General features: G+C 44.7%; 1 protein-coding gene and 1 long non-coding RNA gene across 3 annotated transcripts in view; one reads left to right on the top strand and one right to left on the bottom strand.

Annotated features, from left to right (window-relative positions):
* The window catches only part of MSRA (methionine sulfoxide reductase A), a 303,800-nt gene extending 294,063 nt beyond the window's left edge, over positions 1-9,737 (bottom strand). For both annotated transcript variants that reach the window (XM_075086537.1, XM_075086538.1), the window contains exon 1: positions 9,605-9,737. In XM_075086537.1, the coding sequence (XP_074942638.1) occupies positions 9,605-9,737 (133 nt within the window). The remainder of the gene's footprint in view (positions 1-9,604) is intronic.
* LOC142054241 (uncharacterized) lies at positions 9,696-12,399 on the top strand. Its single transcript, XR_012659463.1, has 3 exons — positions 9,696-9,779; positions 10,371-10,506; positions 11,560-12,399. It is a non-coding gene; the product is annotated as an uncharacterized LOC142054241 (long non-coding RNA).
* Positions 12,400-21,431: the final 9,032 nt, after the last annotated feature.

Genomic DNA, 21,431 nt, shown 5'->3' with positions numbered 1-21,431 from the left:
AAATACATAATTAACTCTTCCGAATTAGCAAGGTAAATTGAAATTTGAGAAATGCTAGAGCATATATGACATGGTTACTCAACATGCTCCTGAACTCTACTTCAGTGGGAGTCAGATCTCCCTTTTTTGGCCCATATTCCACATAAACTTCAGTAAAAATGGGTAACTAGTTAATTCTTTACGTAAAACACTGTATCAGGTAAATAAAGTGGTGGAAAGCTTTAAGAAATTAATCTTTTTAAACATCACGGGAAACTGTATTTCCTTTGTAGGCTTTGTTCTGAGGCTTAATCTCACTCAAGAATCTGTTTTAGACCTGCAATAGAGTGATATTAAATTCATGTCTGAAAAAAAGTCTTATATTTGCCCATGATCAACAAACTTTTTTAATCATTAAAGGAAAAAATCGCTAATATTTTTCATTTTATTCCTTATATTCTACTGGAAAAAATATCTCAGAAAACATTGAGCTTGCATTTTAGTTTGCAATTCTATTGCAAAATCTTGTGCCTTGCACTATTCGGCAAACTGTCAGAATATCAGAGAAAATCTGTTTAAACTTCCTCAGCCTAACACTGCATACATATTTAGGCAGGGAATAAGCAGAAGGTACCAGATTTTTTTGCCTAATTCTGCACGTTACAAAGAGGCTACAAAAACATGGAGATTTCCATGACACTAATTCACAAGTATCAGGGGATCGGGCTGTCCCACTCAGCAGTTCTCTGTTTTGCCATTCGCCCCTGGTGGGAAAGTACTGATGATTTAAGAATAAGTTATTCAGTGTTCACAGCTCGGTGATATCCAGCGCACTTTGTCAGTGCGACGCCCCTGCACCACAAGTCAGCATAATTTAAACTTTAGTGACAACACGGATTCACTAACTGCTGAGAAAATTACTGGATGATCCCGTGCCCACAGGGATCAAATTCCACCGGGAAGTCTTTGTATGAGGCCATGAACACGCAGAGGAAAATTTACGGTCTTTTAGCCTTTCCATGTGCCCGTGGTAGCAAACGCCGTTCAGCCAGCGACCTCCTCCAAGGGCAGGGGATGAGACAAACCAAAGTACCAAACCACAGGCCTCTCGTTTGACCACAGTAATTTCTGTTCAGTGTTTTAAGAATGGTAAAAAAGATTAGCACGCACCGAAATTCCACTAAAACAAACAGGTATAGAAGCAAAACAATTTAAAGGGCTCTTTCTGCTTCTGAATGTTCATTGCGTTTGGAAACTACTAAGCTTCAAAATACGTTCAACTAAATGCAACATTAGAAATCAACTAAACCAGTCCTAAGGGGACACATGATACCTAAATTCATCTCACTTAAAAATTTCTTACGAAACAATTGCCCTGTAAGAATAGATGATGTACTATTCTTCGTGCCTCTACAGCCAGTTGGGGTGGAATCTGGCTACACCCTGTGAAAAGCAAGTGCTACTTCAGCAGGCAGGGGGCAGAGCAGGGAGAGTAAAGCAGTTCCCATAAAATACCTGTTTATGTTCTGCGTAACTTTAATGTCACGAAGTGTGTCTCTGAAGGAAGAGCAAGTGATGCCCGTTGTAAAACTTCTGGACATTCTCTAGGAACTTTAGGAAAAACTGCCATACCTCCACTCCACCTGGGGAAAACTGAAACACGTTTCAGAAGTATATTCTAACCACTTGGACCAGGAGTATCCTGCGAGAGTGACAGCATGCCCCACTCCGCAACGGGTCAGACTGTCAAACAGGCGGAGATGCAGCAGTAGTGTGGCCAAAAGAGAGAGGACTTGTGAGTCTGGCTCCAGCCTCCTGCAGCCACCTAAAGAAGTACCATCATCCCAGGTGTGCTTTGGCTGGTTGTTCCGATACACCTGCTTAGGAATGTCATTTCAGCCTCCCAACAAAGGAGGATCATCACGATCCTGAGGGAATTCTGTAGCTGCTGGAGTATCCTAGAAAAGATGGACGCTGCTGCCACCACCACAGCTGCAGCTAAGGGAATTTGCAGAGGCACAGTGCAGCTGGAGTTGGAGGGGACCTCTGGAGATAAGCTAGTCCAACGCCCCAGCTCAGAGCCAGGCCAGCTACAGCAGGGTGCGCAGTACTGTGTCCTGTCAGGTTCTGACCATCTCCAAGGGTGAAGAAGCTACAACTACTCTGGACAACCTGTTCCCCTGTCCAACCAGCCTCAGAGAAGAAAAAAAGTTTTCTTCTTATGTTGAAATGGAATTTCCTGCATTTCACTTTGTGCTTGTTGCCTCTTGTCCATCATGGGGCCCCACCGAGAAGAGTCTGTCTCCACCTCTTTGACTCCTTCCCATCAGTTATTTATACACATTGATTAGATCCCCCTGAGCACCATGTCCCAGCTTAACTGAATTTAGGCAGAGCAACCCTTTCACTCCAAAATCATGTATTTGCTCTAACAATATCATGGCAACTAAACCTGAAATATCCCTGCTACATCTGAAGAGAATAATAGTAATAAAAGAATGAAGGTGAGACCAGAAGCCTGTCCAAATCTCACTTTCCAGTGCTCACTAGCCACATTCTTCTCCAGATGTCTCTGCAAAAACACCCAGTGCAACTTTCTCTTGAGTTCAGTATGTCAGGTTGAAGTCCTAATTGTACATAGAACTGAAATTCACTGTTGTATGAATTTAATGTAAAATATACAGACTTGGAATTGAATCAAACAGGTGAAGCAAATACAGATCAGTTCATAAAGTTAAAATAGAATCAGATGCTATACCAATGACTTGAAGAAGCTCTTAGTTGTGCAGGAGATGATCACTTAAACACTCTAACTCAAAATGTTAGTTATCCTTCGATACACAAACAGGAAAATTTTGAGTAGGAACAAGACTGCAGTTGACACTATCACTAGTAAAATCTGGTGTCTACTTCGATATCCAAAACTGAAGAAGACCTTAAGTAATTCATGAAAATTTGAGGAACACAAACAAAATTTAATAAATGATTGAAAAACATGCCTTCTGCTGACAATAAAAACTCACTTTGCTTGGTTTATGGCTGGTTGAAGTCATCACTTTTTTTAAAAAAAATAGGCTAACCAGCAATTTAATTATGATCTGAATTTATTTCATGAAAACCAGAAAACATATACTACCAAGCTTTTCATCTTCATGAAGAAAACTGTCCCAAGCTGTAACGGTTGGAAGTTGAAACATAACAAAGTGATTCAAAATATGCACCTTTTTAATGGAGAGAGTTATGAAACATTGGAACAATTTATGAAATTTTGCCCTGGATCCTGTGTCAAGCGACATGTTTAATCAATGTTTTCTTTGAAGAGGATGATCTGATTCAAGCAAGAATTAATTCATGGAAATGCTGTGCTCTTTTTTCTATGGAAGGTCAGACTAAAGTTCACCATGACCTCCTGCACACACATAATTACTGTTCTATTAATCTGTAAATACAAAGCTAAGAGGCTTAATAGGTTTAAACCATCGTAAGACTGTCTACCCATAGCTGTATCTTTACTGCCTCAAAAAACATAACCCACTACAGATGTGTACGTGACAAGGTAAGTACCTGTGCGAAGAACACAGCTGAGGTCACAGAGAGAGAGAAGATATTTCCTGACACTGCTCGTTGGGACCAGTGGGACAAAACATTCTTTAAACTTACTACGCACTGCTATCTCAGGCTATCTTGCAGGAAAAAGTAGTGTGTGTGTGTATTTATGCTGTAATACAATGCCTTGCACAGGAGGTTCCCTCTATGTTATCAGGGCTCCTTGACTAGTCCTCCTACCACTATCATAAAATAAAACAGTCAGTTAAATAGTGTAAGCAGTATACACTCACGTACTCGTAAAACACAGCGATGCTTCAGCAGTAATGTAACTAAAATGAATTCTGAAAAGTAGAGTTATACTACAAAGGTAGAAGCAATAAATAATATGTGCTTTTACTATAGAGCATGACATTGTAGTGCACCATTATACAGAAATCATAGGAAAGGAGTAATTTTCAAAAATGAATGCAGCAGCTCTACTGCAAAGGAAAGAAAACAGCACAACAAACTCTAATTTCCAGATTATGAAATTTGTTGAAGATCAGCTAAATCCAACGGGATTACAGAAAGACTAAGCGAAGCTTAGTAATGTTTGCATTGCTTTCAGCTCGCAGTATAGTATTTTATCCCCATTTAACAGAACCGTTTGTATCACAAACCAACAACCTTCAGTCACTTCACAGAAATCCGTATAATATACAAGGTTTAACTCCATACATTTTCTTAGACTCAGATCCTAAACTATCAATAATCTTACAATAAAACAATAAAAATAGTTATACAGGCAGGGTCAAGTCTCACATAATCCCGTGTTCAGCAAGTTACAAGGAACAGAAACGTAGTTTAGCTTTTTGCAAGACCAGATTAAATGCAGCTTTCAGCCTGACGCTGGCACTCACTCAGCTGCCTTTTCCTCTCTTCTGGACTGCAGGAAAGGAGGGAACAGCCTGAGCCCGTCTCTGTACTCACAAGGTTTGTGAACGGGGATCAAGAACCCTCAGCACAAGAGGTTCCCCACCAAACAACACATCTCACCGACGAGCAGAGCACATTCACGCCTGTCTCGCATCCAGAAACCATCACGAACATTGGGACAAGGATGCATGAGCAGGCGCGATGCAATTAACACAATGTGCAGGAGGCACAAAGAGAGCCCAGAAGTGCTGCTCTACAAAATAAAACCCTCAGCTGCTGAAACCACCTTTCAGGACACAACGTCCTGACCCAGACAGCACTAACTACCTCTGGTACTTCAGATACTCCCTCCAGACTGAACTCCTAGAAGTGGCCTCAGGCTGTGGGGAGAGCCTGGTGAGAGCACGGGGATCGCAGCAGTGGCAGCAGCCTCATCTTTTGAGAGATGGCTCTGGCAGACCTAGTCGCTGCAGCACCAGGGGATGAGCTGCAAGGAGAAGCGAGCAGGCTGTTTTGCATCAGGGATGAGGAGCAGGAGATCAACACGATCTTCAACAAGACCGCACAGTCAAGAAGCTAAATGCTCTGCAGCTCTTCACTGAGGAGACAGTTAGAGGCCCTCGTCACCACTGAAGATGAACAGGATGGACATCTCAGGTCGCTGGATGAGGGTCAGGGCTAGTCACCACTTGAAAGGTCTGGCAGATGTTTTCCTCAAGTGCCTGCACACTAAGGCAGGGTTTGGTTCACAAAGAAGACAACTCAGACGTCCAAGTCTGGTCACAGACCTATGATGTGACCAGAATCGGAGACCTGGCACAGCGCACACCACGCGAGCAGTGCCACACACGGGTACAGGGTACGTAGGAAGGACCAGCACAGACAAAAAGGATGGGGAGCTGAACCCTACTGAAATGAACTCCTTGACAGCACAGAGCTCCAGTGTGAAACTGAAGTCGCGTCTGCTGAAAGCCTCCGAAGATCAGAGGGGAAACACTGGAAGTGCTGTGGCCTGGGGTCTGCTACAGAGCAGCTGACCAAGGGGAGGTAAGCAGATGAGGCTTTCCACAAAGAGCTAGCAGAAGCCTCCAGACTGCTAGCTCTGGTCCCCTGGGAGATTTCAGTTCCCAGACACCTGCTGGGAGGGTAACATCAAATTGTGCGAGCAATTCAGGAAGCTGCACTAGTGACAAATTCATACCAAAGCGCCAGAGGGACCACCAGGGATAACGGCTGGTTCTTGACCGGCTGTTCAGAAGCAGGGAAGGACTGGTGGCATTGCAGCACCAGATGGCAGACAGCTGCAGCGACTGCAAGATGACAGAGTTGAGGATCCAAAGGAAGGCTAGAAAGGTAAACAGCAGATTTAGCATTTTGGACTTTCAGAGCTCAAACTCTGGCTTATTTAGGGAATTGCTAGGTAGCAACCCCTGAGAGGCCGTCAAAGGGATAAAGTGCCCTTCAGGGTGGTCTGAATTTTGACAAAAACTTTCTAAGAGAGCTAAGGGACAAAATATCCTGCAGAAAAACAGGGAACTTTATCAGAAACAGCTGCTTAATGAACTAAAATGCAAAGAGAGCATACAAGAAGTAGAAACAATAGCAAGCAACAAAGGAGGTATATAAAATGCTTTGCCTAGGCATTTAGGCACAAAATCAGAGAGGCCAAAGCTGGAGTTAAAACTAGCTAGGGACATAATCAGTAATAAGAAATGATTCCACAAAAATGACAAGAGTAAAAAGAAGCTCAGAGAAAATCTGAGTTCATTGATGAATACAGAAGACAGCCTAGAAGTAGTACAGAAAAGACGAAAAGTACTCAAAACCTCTTTTGCCTAAGTCTTCAGAAACAAAGACTGGTCCAAAACCTCTGCACACACTGGCACAGTCAGAAAGAAAAGCAGCGATGTGGGGGAAGATGGGTCATGGCTGCTTAAAGAGTTAAATGTGCAAGGAGCCACATGGATTTTTTCCAGGGCTGCAGAGGAAGCTCGCTGGTGTGACCATCAGAACATTGACAGATCGAGATATAATGACATCTGGAAAAATCCTGGTGGCTGGGGGAGATCTCTGCTGACTACAAATGGGCTACAGGAACAGCCGTTTTTAAGGAGGCCAAAAAGAGGAATGACGAACTACAGGCTGTTCAGCCTCAGCGCAGTCCCAGGGAAGATCATGGAGTATCATAGAATCACTAAAGTTGGGAAAGACCTCTAGGACCATCAAGTCCAACCCCCAACCCAACACCCCCAGGCCTCCTAAACCATGGCCACAAGTGCCATGGCTGCACGGTGTTTGAACCCCCCCAGGGATGGTGACTCCCCCACCTCTCTGGGCAGCCTGTGCCAGGGCCTGACCCCTCTGGCAGGGAAGGCATTTTCCCTCATCTCCAACCTAACCCTCCCCTGACACAGCTTGAGGCCGGTTCCTCTCATTCTATCGCTTGTTACTTGGGAGCAGAGACCAACACCCCCCCTCACTCCAGCCCCTCTCAGGCAGCTGCAGAGAGCGAGAAGGGCTCCCCTCAGCCCCCTCTTCTCCAGGCTAAACCCCCCCAGCTCCCTCAGCCGCTCCCCAGCACGCTTGTTCTCCACAAGTATGTCCTCAGAAATAATTTCCAAACACAAAGAGAACAGGAAAGTAATCAGGAACAGCCAACATATTTACCAAAGGCAAATCATGCTTGACCAGCTGGGTTGCCTTTCATGATGAAATGATTGGCTATGCAGATGAGGGCAAAGCAGTGGATGTAATATATGTTGACTTTAGCAGCGCTTCTGACACCATCACTTACAGCATTTGCATTTGGAAGCTGAGAAAGTACTGGCTGGAAGAACAGACTGCTAGGCACTAAACACTTCAAAAATTGGCAGGATCACCAGACTCACAAGGCTGTGATCAATATCTTGATGTCTAGTGTGTAGCAAGTTACCCCAGGGGCTGATGCCGGGGCCAATATCATTCACTATCTTAAACAATAACATGAATGATGTGACAGAAAACACACTTAGCAAATTTGAGAGTAACGCTAAACAGAGAGCGAGAGCGGACACACCAAACAGCAGAGCTTCAGTCCAACGAGACCTTGAAAAATTTCAGGACTATGCCAACAGAAACTTTGTGAAGGTCAACAAGGAGAAGTGCGAGTTCTGCAGCTGTGCAAAATAACCTCAGCCCTGCCGGAAAGGACCTGTGATTATGCTGGATGTCAGGTTAAATATGAGCTAGCAATGTGCTCTCGTGGCAAATAAAGCAAACTGTGTACTTGGGTGCTTTACAAGGAGCGTGGACATCAGAGTAAGGGAAAAAACCTCTCTTCTGTGCTGTACTGGTAAGAATTCACCTGGAATACCATGTCCAGTTTTGAGTCCTCAGTTCAAGAGAGGCATTAATAAAATGGCAAGGGTCTGCAAGGTCAGTGGTCAGGTTGGTCAGCAGCACACACACCTGCAGAGCTTGCAGAACTTGGGTGTATTTCAGCTGGTGAAGGGTAAAATAAGGGGCAATCTTACAGCAGCTTAATAGGGGGTGAGAATAGTGGCACAGCCAAAAGCCAAACCCTTCCCAGCAGCACCGGGCAGCATCGGAAAGGGCAGCAGTTACTCACTCTGCCTTAAGAGGTTCCCAATGGACATGAGGATAAACTCTGACTAGAAGGCAGCACAGCATTGGTCCAGGGGCTGGACTGCAGAGCCCTTTCAACTGACACACCTCTGATTCTGCAACCTAAGAGCAGCTTAAACAAAGGAAATGTTACTGAGTAAATGTTACACAATGTTAAAATTTAAATTGCAGTTCTTTTCTGAAAGGAATTTACATATTAAAAATTTTAACTTTTGAAATTCATTGGAACTCCATGGTGTTATTAGGTGAATAATATCACGTTTAGTCATAGAATAAAAATGTCTCAAAGAAATATTTGGCCTTCTGAGGACATTTTTTGTACAGCAGCACAAAATCATTCCATCTATGGCGTTAGGAGCATAAAATGTCCCTAGCATATCTTCTGTCCAGGCTTTTATCAACAAGCAAATGCAAAGGTACCACTTTAATCTAGGCAATGTGCTACTCTTGGTATCATCTCGAGAGTTCGTTGCCCTAACGACATCAACCCCACGTCTGCACCCCTCCTTTGAGACCACCTTCTCCGCATCAGACATAAAGTTCTTCTGCTACCTTTAATTTCACCACTAAAGTCTTGCTACATTCAGCATTTTACCAGATTATCTATACAATAAGATTTTATCTATACAGTAAGATTTCACTATGCTTTTAAACACTTCTTTCACTGGGCTTACGCCATCATCCATTTATTATTCTCCCACCAGCACTTGTGTACCTTATGTGTTTGATTTCTTGTTTTTAGGTTCACAGACTTTGTTAGGGACTTTAGGTGCCTGGAGGAAAAGACACATATAAACAAACACCTTGTACAATGGGAGAACAAACACGCGTTGTCAGAGCACCTACGTGCCACTATAAATCCTATCTAAAAGCGATGACAGTTGTCTCGCAATGTTTTCAGTTCCTAGGGGGGCTGACAGAAGGCACAATTGCTTAATTCTAGGTCGCTACTTTGCTTACCTGACAACACACACTTTACTAAAAACAAAAAGGAGTGATGGACGATCACTGAAAGAAGTATTAAGAACTTAAGAACACTTTGCAAACATTAAGGCTATAACATCCACACCATGATTAGGTATTGTTTTGAGGTACTGACAGGAAAAGTAAGCGCTAGGGGAATAGGCCCTCAACAGGACTGTTGTGGCCCTCGGTGAAAACTAAAAAGAAAACTCATATACGGTATACGGCCGAGAGAAAAACAGGTGCTTGTTGGCTACTCCAGCAATCGATTAATTCCTGTCCTCATGACAAGAGCGCGCAGGAAACGTCATTGTGCAGCTAAATAACGAAACAGGCAGACTCCCACACACACCCCCACTTCGCAGAGGCTGGCCGCCCCCGCCATGTCACCCCCTCCCCGCCACCGCGCATGCGCCACGGCCCCGCCGGCGGGAGGGAGGCGCGCATGCGCGCAGGGCCCGCGCCGCTCTCTGGCTGGGTCCCGCTTCCCCTCCCCCGCCGCCGCCGGGGCGGACCACGGGGGGCTGCGGGTGGGGGGTGGGGGGGTGGAAGAGCAGGGAGGCGTCGTCCCTACCTGGCACCGGGATGCGCTGGCTCCTACCGGGGAGCGCTTCTTCCTTCCGCGGCAGCCGGGAGGCCGAGTCGCCCATCCTGAAGGTGGAGCTGCAGAGCGTGAGGAGGAGGAGGCGGCGCGGCGCTGCCGGCATCGCCCCTGAGGGGAGTCGGGTGGTGGCGGCGAGAGGGGAGGGGTGAGCGGCCCGGCGCGCGCGGGCCGTTGGGACGGGGGCGGGCGCGCGGCGGCGGCCGGACGCGAGGGCCACCCCTTCACACCCCGCGAGTGTCAGCTGTGTGGCGGTGGGTGCTCTGGAGGGGGCACCCACCTCCCTGTGCCCCGGAGCGGGGTGTCTTGCGGTCCGGGGGTGCCCCGAGGGGTGCAGCCCCCCGCACACCCCCCCACCGCGCGGGCCACAGTGGCATCGCTCGCTCGGGGTTCACTCGCCCTGCTTTGCATGCACCCACCCAAAAGCAGCCCTTTCCCTGAACTCTGCCTGCTGGGCTTCCTCCCTGGCCTTGCCCTCAGCACCTCTGTGCTATGCTCCTTGCTCTGGAGTCCCCTGCACCGTTGTGGTTTTGCACAGCCTGCGTGTTTTTGCGTGGACTCCCCCGTCGGGGGCGGTTTGCATGTGCTCCTCTTGGGGTATGTGTGCATGGCACACCCTGTTGTCCACACTCCCTAGTTGAGGGAGGGAAGGCTTGTGTGAACATACCAAAACACACTACCAGACTCTTCATGCAGCAATATGTTTTATTGTACAATAATATCTTCTGTTTTCCCCCAGAGTTTGGTTGTCGGTATACGCAGCGCTCCCCAATGTTACCTTTAGCCAATATACTGCATCGTGCCAGTCTTGCAGCGTACTTTTTGCATGAAGATGCTCTTAAGTAGCATACGCCTCCAGAGATCAGTGTCTGCATGTACGTTTGCAATAAATATACAGAAATGAAATGCAAACAGAGTATAAGTACTTGTGGAAAACATCCACCGTACCTTTGGGGGTGATAAAATGTGTATTGAACATATAACACCACCAGGTTTCTAAGGTAGAAGTCTTACAGAATGGTGTTTTGCTTTTCAAACAGTTGAAGCTTATTCTATGCATGTAGTCGTGGTCAGTAGACAGAAGGGAAATTTGTACAAAAACTTTCCAAGAAGGTGTGTGAACTAGGCCGGGGTCTTGCACTGAGAAGTTCAGTGTATGGGAAAAGACAATGCACAAGTAAGAAGAAGCAAAGAAGTTATAGGAGGGAAATGATAGTAATTCAATGCAAGATTCATCTGGAGGGTTTTGAAGAAGTTGGATTGTTGGCTGAATAGGAGAGAAAATGATAAAATGACAGTCTGGTGTCTAGACTATGAGAGGAAAGCCAGATAATTCAACAAACGGTCTATGACAAAGGAATGCGGTTCCATTCAGCTCATAATCAGGCTGGATTTTACATGGATATGATACTCCTGAGACATAGAATTTAATTCATATTTATAAAGGAGCTGGATATTTATGGCAATATTGAGAGTTCTCAGATGCTCCTAAAAGAATCCAGAGAAGCAGGAAATTCATGTTTTAGGAGTCAGGCTTTCTTTAAAATTAAGAATTGAGATGGGAACATGAGAGGCAAGCTGTCCCATCTCTGTTTTCAGACTCGCCATTCCTGTGTTTGAAAGGTGAACAACATCCTCTCTGAGCACAAGTAGTCCCAAGACTATGGTCAATTTTTCAAGTTTTGTTAAATTTTGATACAGTTAGAATGATTGAGATCATGGCTGGAGAGGACCTCCAGTGACCTCCAGAAAAACCTGCAAGAACCTGAAGAAATCCATTAAATAAAGAATAAGTGGATATAGAGATGGATGTGATAAATAACTATGTGATATTTTGACAGTACAAGTTAGGACGAGAAATGTTCGATAACAAAGTGTGAATTTCATTGAAAACATGTTCACCTAATCAGCTGTTCTCTCATTTATAGTCGCGCTGACATTTCCCAGCTCTTCCTTGCTTCGTTAGAAGCCACTAAAGATGATGACGTCCACTGGTTTTGTACTGCCCACTTCTTCGGTTTCAGCATATGTATCTATACTGGCTCCACTCTCTGCCAAGAACGTGTTTCTAAACAATGCCTGGGTTAATGCCACGACGGATGGCAGCGTGATTTTCCCGTAAGAGTTAATGTCTCTACCTGCGAGCCCGAATGCCCAGCCTGAATCTTTAACCGTGAGCATCCTTGCTGCCTCTGTGAACGGTTACGTTTTCATTGGCGTCTTCCGTGCTTGAATCGAGGTCAGTCAGAGGTGAAGGGCAGAAAAACAGGCTAATGTTTGGCTGTTTGGCCTCGCAGATGAAGTGGCTGAGATCTTTTAGAGCCCTGATGGGCTCTGAAATGCCAGCTGCTGAAAAGCCGGCGTTGTATCCACTCAAACGATCCCAGTCTCCATGCCATACATGCTCTCCCGGTGTATGTATAGTGTGTGCATCTCTTAAATAATAGATGTCCTTTCCAGGACGTTAATTCTTAACAGGAAAAATTGCTTTGTCACCCGTTGCATTCAGCTGCTTCATTTGTGAGGCTGATAACAGCAGAGCAGGGCACTGAAGGATTGGCGGTGGGACTCCAAAACAGTGGTTAGAGCAGTGACAGATAGTGGGGCTGTTGATGCATTTCGATTACAGGTATTATGGGCAGGAAACAGTCTTTCATCCTGTGTTTGTGTTTCACACACCGGCTTCCTGCTTCGTAACTGGATCCGAAGTATTAAATAGTAATAAGCCATCATGCCACTTAACAAATAAAAACTGCTGATTTTCCGAAGTGCTTAGTCCTTCTTGGCTCCATGGAAACAGAATACTTTTGGAATTAGATAAGTCCCGCTTACATTTCAGGAAGGTGTGGGCTATCCCTTTCTTTCATTCCACAGATTGAGGCCTAGGGGGAGGGTCTGAATATTACATTCTAACTTTTAAATGTTTTCTCGATGCAGATTTACCTGTCCAAGCAAGCAGCAGAACATGCTTATCTTTTTATTTATAATGTGCTATGCTTCGCACATAAACATAGACTTTACATGTACCAACACACAGATTGAATTACGAAGTATATCAGAAGAAGGAGCCTGGATTAAGGCACCCACACAGCACTTGCATTCCCATGTAATAATCACAGTATTCCCAGCACAGCAATTTTACAGCATATGCTAAAAATCTTCAGGCAACCAGCGTGAAGAAGGCAAAAGAGAGGCGTGAGGGAGAGCAGGAAGGAAAGCGATGTGGCCTTACTCACCTGTGTCCTTTCAGCCAGGGCACTACACAAATTCCTAGTCATCCAGTCCTAGGAACTTGCTCAAAACACACACAATTTTTTCCCGGACTTGACATTTACTGTACGTAATCCTTTCCTTCAGAGTTAAATTTGCTAGTCTTTGTGTTTTAGGCTAGATGCGGTTTTCCCATGCAGCAAAATTTGCTGTATCTTGAAGCCCATAAAGCCCTCTGTAACCATCCCGGTGGTGATACACTGACTATGGAGCAGGTTTGTGCTGCAGTGTGCATCTCCTGGAAATGCAATCTCTTTTTTATCTGAACACATGCAGTGAAAGAAGATCCTCCACAGGCTTTAGTGGTTATTCAGTTCTTAATTACTGTTAAAAATATGCATCTTATTTTTAGGTTAGCTTCAGCTCCCGCCCATTAAATCTTAGCTTATCTTTCCTAGAATGAAGAGATTTCTTTTATCCGGTTTTTGTTATCCAGACTTACTGCTGTAGACTGAGGTCATCCCTCAAGATAAGATAAACGGGACTCTGGGAGTTCATCATGGTGAAGTATTTTTTCTAATTCTCTAAGTATTGCCATTGCACTTCTCTGTACACTCTCGAGGTTTTCAGATTACATATTACCTCTTTTTTTTCACTTTGATGAAGATGTGACTAATGAATACAGCATTCTGGTACTGGTCAGACCCAAGCAAGTGCCAATGTAATTATAGAATTGTAGAATCACTAAGGTTGGGAAAGACCTCTAGGATCATCAAGCCCAACCCCCAACCCAACACCCCCAGGCCTCCTAAACCATGGCCCCAAGTGCCACGGCTGCACGGTGTTTGAACCCCCCCAGGGACGGTGACTCCCCCACCTCTCTGGGCAGCCTGTGCCAGGGCCTGACCCCTCTGGCAGGGAAGACATTTTCCCTCATCTCCAACCTAAACCTGCCCTGACGCAGCCTGGGGCCGGTTCCTCTCGTCCTGTCACTGGTGACTTGGGAGCAGAGACCAACCCCCCCCTCACTCCAGCCCCTCTCAGGCAGCTGCAGAGAGCGAGAAGGGCTCCCCTCAGCCCCCTCTTCTCCAGGCTAAACCCCCCCAGCTCCCTCAGCCACCCCCCAGCACACTTGTGCTCCAGACCCTGCCCCAGCCCCGCTGCCCTTCTCTGGACACAACGTGGTTTCTTGATTCCTGCTTGGTTTGCATTCATCTATCCAAGGGCAGTGTTAGACCTTCCCGCCTCAGAGGTGCACTGCTGCAACTCCCGCAGGCTCTTAAGGAGTTTATTTCCAACGTACAGAAATACATAGATGATTATGGCAGATATATTGAATATTTTGTTCTCTGCCTAGTCCTTGGCACCACTTAAATTACCAGTATAGACTCGTACCAGTCTGCCATCTTTGTCACTACCACTCCTGCAGTTTTTGGGTCAGTTGCTAGCAGCTGGAAATCATTTTCCATGTTCTTCTCCGTAACTGATAAAAATGTCAAATAAAGGCGCTTAGGACTGATGCCACATGACATCACTGTAAACACACCAACCTTATGATGATTGCCTCATTGCAATCACATTTTGTGACTGGTCAGGTAACAAGATCGCTGAAAAAGCATGTATTTTCATCAGGGCGAAGTCATTGGTTCCCCAATTTTAGCAATAAGACATGAACTGGTTCTAAGGGTTTTCAATCAAGGGAACTGGAGGCTTTAAGTGCCACAATTCTTTTTGGAAACAAGGAGACCTGAATTCCTGTATCAACAGCTGTATCTGTTACCCCAGAAGGACAGCAAAGAGATAATACAGCAACGCAATCTACATGAGACAGTATCTAGAGAGAGGCGGGAAGATCAATCAGTCATTCATCCACCTACAATTTGGGATCTAGATGAGCATTTAGATACAGATTAAGCTACATAAATTACACTAAAAATGGAACTGACGTAGAAGAGCCATCAGCACTGTACCTCAGAGTAGTGCGGTGATTTGGGATTTACAGAGGGATGTCAAAAACAATAGGCAATTTAATAGAACAGAGCCTACCATGCATGCCAGGGAGAAGGCAAAAATGCAGGATACAAGCAGCCTCTTCACACAGGTTCTTTATTTTTTCATTGCACTGTAGCAATTACGGAAAAACAAGCGCTAATGCAACCAGCAAGCTCTCAGCAAGTTTTCTTGTTGACGGGTATAACCCTTGGTTCTCTCTTTCCTTCACTGGAGCTTCAAGTTGCATCTTTACTTGATGATCTCAGAGATCTCCAACCTTAATGATTCTATGATTTATAACCCGTCCTGGCATGTTCACACAAGCCAAGGTGATGCAGACACCTGCATTTTGGTGTCTCCCAGTCTCTCTCTGTGTGAATCAGGTTTTGAGCTCTCACAGTAGTCACTGAAGAGCTGGTCAACGTGGGGCTCGGTTTCGCTGCCTGCCCATCAGCGCGTAGCACCATTCGTGATGCCCTGGGGCACATCACCTGCACTTTAGGTGCTCCTCCAGGTTGGCACTGATCTCACAAATGTGTTGTATCTGCAAGCCCCACGTAGATGTCTCTTGATCCTGTAGAGCATTTCAGAGGGCTTTCAGCACCCATATGGGAGCAGCTGAAAAAAAGTCCTACCATCAACGGTGTGAGGAGAGCAATTCAGCTGAGAAATGATCGCTGGTTTAGGAGCTCATTCACTCCAGTTCCCAGTGACTATCAAACAGAAAACCCTTGCCTGTCTTCAGAGCTCTTGTGCGTATGGAGACACCTAAAACGTCTCCGAACCTTGAGCCAAATCCTACCCAGACACAAAAAGTCAAAGGCCTGTGTTGCCAAACAACTTTGCACAGGGTTGCCTGAGTTTGTGTCCTGCAGAGATGCAAACACCTGCTAGAACTGAATTAACACTTTGCAGGCAGGTAGCTGGTAGCCCAAGAGTTAGCAGATATCTCCTGCAATGGCGTGGCTTCTCACAGCTCCATAAATTTCTTGGGCTTAAGAGGAGTTACCTCTTAACTTCAGCTAAGGCTGAACCCTGGGGTTTTTAAATCAAGATTTCCCACTGTGGTACAAAATATTCTGTAGGTCAGTTTAAGAAAGCACAAATTTCTGTGTGCATTCGGTGGCTGGTGCTGCACACATCAGTTTAAATTGTCATTTCAGCATCTATCTATCATTATTTTAGCATTTCAGCATATTTAGCATTATTTCAGCACCTATCAGCATTTAGGCAGCATCTTTCCCTGCCTAAAATCTGAAGTTCTAACACAGATTCCAGTGCTGGAAGACATCGTGACACAGCCCTTCTCTTGGTAAAACTGTAACTTTGGTAATAAGTTTCTCAATAAATATCTTCTGTACAGTTCACTTTGGGATTTCTGTGTTTTTATCATGCTGAACTCTCATTTTGCAGGATGGACTTTATGGGTAGAAATAAATCACCACAGGTGAGGACAGAGAAAAGCAGTTTTCAGTGGGGCTGATATCACCTAACTTTAGCTGTTCAGAAGTACAGCAACCCATCCAAGCTGGGCGCCTAGATATTTTCCGTAGCAAAGAAAGGAAGGGTAGTATCTTCAGAACATAATTCATCCCATCTTAAAATAGGAGAGTGGAGCTGAGAGGATGGACTGTTCTCCAGAGAGGTTTATTTCATTCAACTCACGTCAAGTGCCCTGGTGAGTAGCTAGAGCAGATAGCTTGATTTTTTTTTTTAATAACTGAAATTAGGCAAAAATTGTGTCCTCTATTTACCTAAGAAAAGCTGCAAAATTTTAAAGCAAATTTCAACCCCGTGAAAATTTTACTCATGTTACACATTGATTAACCACTCCAGAATTTTATTCAGCACAATATCCTTCATATTCCCCATCATAACTAGTATTTTACATTCCGCACCCCACACTTTCCTTACTGATCTCATAGTCCACAAAATTCATTCCCTCCCTTACTAAGACCTTTTTTCTTCCTGAAACCTATACTCATACTTGCTTAAATATTTGCCTTTTTCAAGTTCTTCTGCGTCATTGGAAGTCTTAAGTGCCTTCACATAAATCCATACAAGCAGCTAAACTTTATTAAGGACTTTTATGTATTTAAACTATCAAGAGTGAAAAAATAAGTGATGATAATGTGTAAACTGTCCCAATACTTTCAGGTAACATTTCACTAGGGCAACTGCACAGCACGCTGCTCTGCTGGTGCGATCTGCCTTACAAATACAAATAAATGGTGTATAACTGGATTTTCTTTATGATCTCCCATAATAAATTATGCAGATAATACAGAATATCTTCAAAATCTGTAAAAATATCGCTTCTGTAAACAAAGCAAGGGTATTTTTTCCTAGCAGGCTGACTTAGAATAGATTAGATAATGGAAACAGTATTGCATGTCACCTAATGTATTTTTGGCAGCCTGTTTTGCTTATGTGCATAGATACACATTTGGTCAAAATATTGTGGCTTTCTTTGCGATTCTGTTTTCATCTGACGGCAAAACTGCACAATAGTAATAATAATTTAAAAAAAGCTAATGGAATCAATTAAGGTTTTTTGGTGGGAAATTATGCAATGTAAACATGCTCCGCCGGTGGTTTTAAATGCATTGCACAGTGTCTAGTAGATTCCTTGGCTTTGTCAGTCGGCTCTGGTTTGTATGTGGTGGCACTGATGACTTTATAAAAACAAATGACAGAGTTGTTTACGCTGCCCTACTAAAGGAAATAATCGTATTTAATAGTGCCAGTTTCCCATACGAGGCTAAAAAAACAACTCTTGTGCTATATGCTGTAATAAGCTTTTTATAAATGTGCTCACGTGGTGCTCAGCAGAGCCTGCTGTGCCGATACTATAAAACTGAAAGGGAGCTTCATAAGCTTTAAGTGCCGTCGTATATTATCGTGCAGCAACGTTCCCTCTTATTCATAAAGCTTGTAAGAAATACACAGGCAAAAAATTAAAAATACATGTATGATACTACCCACAGTAATAAAAGGTGATGCTGTTTGGACTGCTTGTTTATTTGCTTGCCCTGTATGAGATGTTTTAAGGAGGACGGTGAATAGGATTGAACAGATGAGCTTTCCCTGCGGGCCCTGCTTCGCCCGGCCCAGCATCTTCCCAGGGCTGCTGGTCCAGGGATGCAGGCTGCTTCCCTGAGCCCTCTTGTGGGCTCCTTCCTCCACTGCAGCAGGCAGCTCCTGCAAGCCAGACAATTAGTGCTCCGAGAAGATGATCTTTATGAAACGCGAGCTGTTTCCTCACCCTCCGTGCATAAGAAAAGCATGTGAAAATAAAATAAAGCTGGTATTTCATTAAGGGTGATGAGAAATTTTCAGGGCGTTACCCACAGATATCTTTTTTTTTTGCTCTGGCATCCAGCAATAACAGTGATTATTGAATTGCAACACAGAAAGCTCTTCTGGGAATAGAAATGCAGCACAGCCTGTCATTGCTTGGCAAAATGCACTCAGGTGCTGATGTAAATGGAAAGGTTGTATATTTGAGGTAGTTTCATCACAGAAATCATAATAAAATGGATTAAAAGACACCTGAAATGCTTCTCGGTTTTGAACAAAAATACCAGGACATTTCCTGACAGCATCTGGATACTTGAGGGAAATTAAATGCCACGTAATGTTCTATTTGGAAGGAAATAAATTAGCAGCATATGTAAAATATATCTGACTGACTATTAAATTATCTTCTTCATCATTCACGGGATGTACTGACTTTTGATTCCATTCTTTGTTGGAATTGCTACTCCGCGTGTTGCTATGCAGTACATACAGGGAGGCACAGGTCCAGACCATCAGGCATGCTTAGGTATTGAAATTCTGTTGGTATCTAGATACTCTGGTCCCAGGGGAGTCAGTGGCACTTTGTCACCTCTTCTGTCCCCCAGGAACTTACATTCCAAATGAGAGAGAATATCCCAAAGGCGTAATGAGCCCAGTGCCAACGTTGTTTATTGAATATAGTTTTTCATGGTGATGGGGTAGAATTACTAGGCTAGTTTAGAAACAGTGGTGTGAAGAGGATTGAAGTACAGATCATCCACAGAGGAGGGTGTTTTGACAATTGTATGGTATAAGGCGTCAAAATGAGTGTAAGAGCAACACAGAAGAGTAGTCTGTTATAAAACCAGATTATGGAGAGGCATAGATCAGTGAAAAATGGGGTATGGATAGCTGCAAAACTAGGCATACCTTTTCTAGGTCGTCAGTAGCAATCCTTTTTCTGGGCAAGCTGGACAGAGCATAACTTAGAACCAATGTGCATGGATTAAACAAAGGTTATGACTTTCAGCAGCAATGTTCTTGGACGATGAAGTGTCCTACAGCTGGAGTCATTAACAATTCAACATTTGTCATATCTCAGTAATTGCAGTCCCTTGGTATCTTCTATTCCAAGTGTGGGAGGTTATAAATATTGTTGATGACTCAGCATTTGCTTTAGACTTCTTGGTCTTTACTAGGCATGTTTGCACTACTTATTCATGTTGTCGCTGTTCGTCAATGTGAACCTTCACCCTAGTGGAGGAGATTTACAATGAAGCCTGGGGAACATTTGCCTTGAGTTCAGTTAATACCAATTTGGACCCTTCTTTAATAAAGGGGATTTTAAAAATTGCTTTCCCTTTTCATTAAAAGATGCAAAAGAAGAACAAGGTGATACAGTTTTTACCTGTCTTTGGGAAGGGCATGTTCAAATATTTTCCAGGATAGCTGGAAGGATACAAAAATCCTGGTTTGGGGATGAGCAGTTCTGGTACAAATACCAAGAGACGACACTTCCATCCTTAAAATAAGCCCCCCGACATAAGTGATAATTTAATATACATCATACCATCTGCTTGCAGAAATGTGCAAGCTGCTTCCAAAGAAGTCAATGGGAAATGCATTTTTCCTATTATTTTAAACATTCCAAGATCTAACTTGATGTCACGAAAGCGCACAATAGCCACCTTTCCCCAAAGACAAATACAGCTTGCCACTAGAGAGGATAATAACCGCTGCAAAACCCGCCACTTCTCCTCCTCCCTCTGCCCTTCACAACCTGCAGGATGAAAATACAGACATTGCAGAGTGCTCTGCCAGCTAAAAAGGCAGATGGGGAAGGGAGAAGGTTTCAGTGCTTTAAGGCATAGGGACCCTGGCAGCAGCTTTTCTCTTCATCCACGGTGAGCTTCCATCTTGAATACTTTTACTAATCTTGCCTTCACCTACAGAAACGTGTCAGCAGGCAAGATATGTGCTAACACATGCAAGCAGCGTTTGAGGGCAGAGAAAGGATTGAGCTAGCTGTACCGGTTTATACAAAATGCTAGGCTGAGTAAAGCCTTGCAAAGGTTATTTTTGCATCTAGGTCTTCTGCAGCCTCCTCCCAGGCTCACTAGAGCTTGGGTCCAGCCTTGGCAGGACAGCACGGGCTCCACTGAGGAGTCTTCTCTTTCTGATGAAGCCACTCACAAACACCTGTAGAAGAATTTGAGAATAGAGCAAATGTACCATGGTGCTTCCCCAGAACCTCTTCGTGGCTTGTGGTGAACCTGCAGCTAAGGCGTTGCCTCACATGCTGTCTTGATCTTGTACTATGAAATTATAGTCGTTCTCTGCTCATCTCCTTACAGCACTTGTCAGTCTGCAGACATCCCTCCCTCCTTCTCCAGGCTCAGCTACGCATTTCAGTCAAATTCACTTCTTCTTGTGTCAGTGTTGTTCCATAGCCTCCATCATCCTTACTCCTTTCATTGACACTTCCCCAGCTTCAGTGTCCTTTTTGAAGGAGATAAAAGGGGGACCCGAACAGCACGTGTTTTTCAAGGTGCAGGGGCACCGTGATCATAGAACCATAGAACCACTAAGGTTGGAAAAGACCTCTAGGATCATCAAGTCCAACCCCCAACCCAACACCCCCAGGCCTCCTAAACCATGGCCCCAAGTGCCACGGCTGCACGGTGTTTGAACCCCCCCAGGGACGGTGACTCCCCCACCTCTCTGGGCAGCCTGTGCCAGGGCCTGACCCCTCTGGCAGGGAAGGCATTTTCCCTCACACCCAACCTAACCCTCCCCTGACGCAGCTTGGGGCCGTTCCCTCTCGTCCTGTCACTGGTGACTTGGGAGCAGAGACCAACCCCCCCACCTCACTACAGCCTCCTTTCAGGTAGTTGTAGAGAGCAAGAGACATGCAAAGCAATCCTCGAATTGTAAGTGGCTTTAGTTGGAAGGGACCTTTGGGCATCTCCACTCAAATCCCACACTCAGATTAGGGCCAGCTTAGCCCAGGGTCAAGTTCACTTAGGTTTTGGATATCTCCAAGGACAGCAGTTCCACTGCCTCTCTGGTTCACTGTCCCAAAGTTTGACCACCCTCAATGGCAATCTTTTGCCCATACATCTAGCCAGAACCTTCCTTGTTGCAGCTTGTGTGCATTTGAATCTTGTCCTTTCTCTGTGCACCCCCAAGAAGAGTTTTGCTCCATTTTCTCAACACCTTCCTTTAAGATAGATGAAGGTGGCAATAAAATCTCCACTGAGGCTTTTTCTTCTTAACGCTGCGCTAATCCACTTCCTTCAGCCTTTCTTCATATTCCATG

The sequence above is a fragment of the Phalacrocorax aristotelis genome, chromosome 3 (genome assembly GCF_949628215.1).
Source record: "Phalacrocorax aristotelis chromosome 3, bGulAri2.1, whole genome shotgun sequence".
Taxonomy (NCBI): Eukaryota; Metazoa; Chordata; class Aves; order Suliformes; family Phalacrocoracidae; genus Phalacrocorax; species Phalacrocorax aristotelis.
The sequence above is the reverse complement of the archived record's forward strand: the minus strand, read 5'-3'. Positions and strand labels throughout refer to the sequence as shown.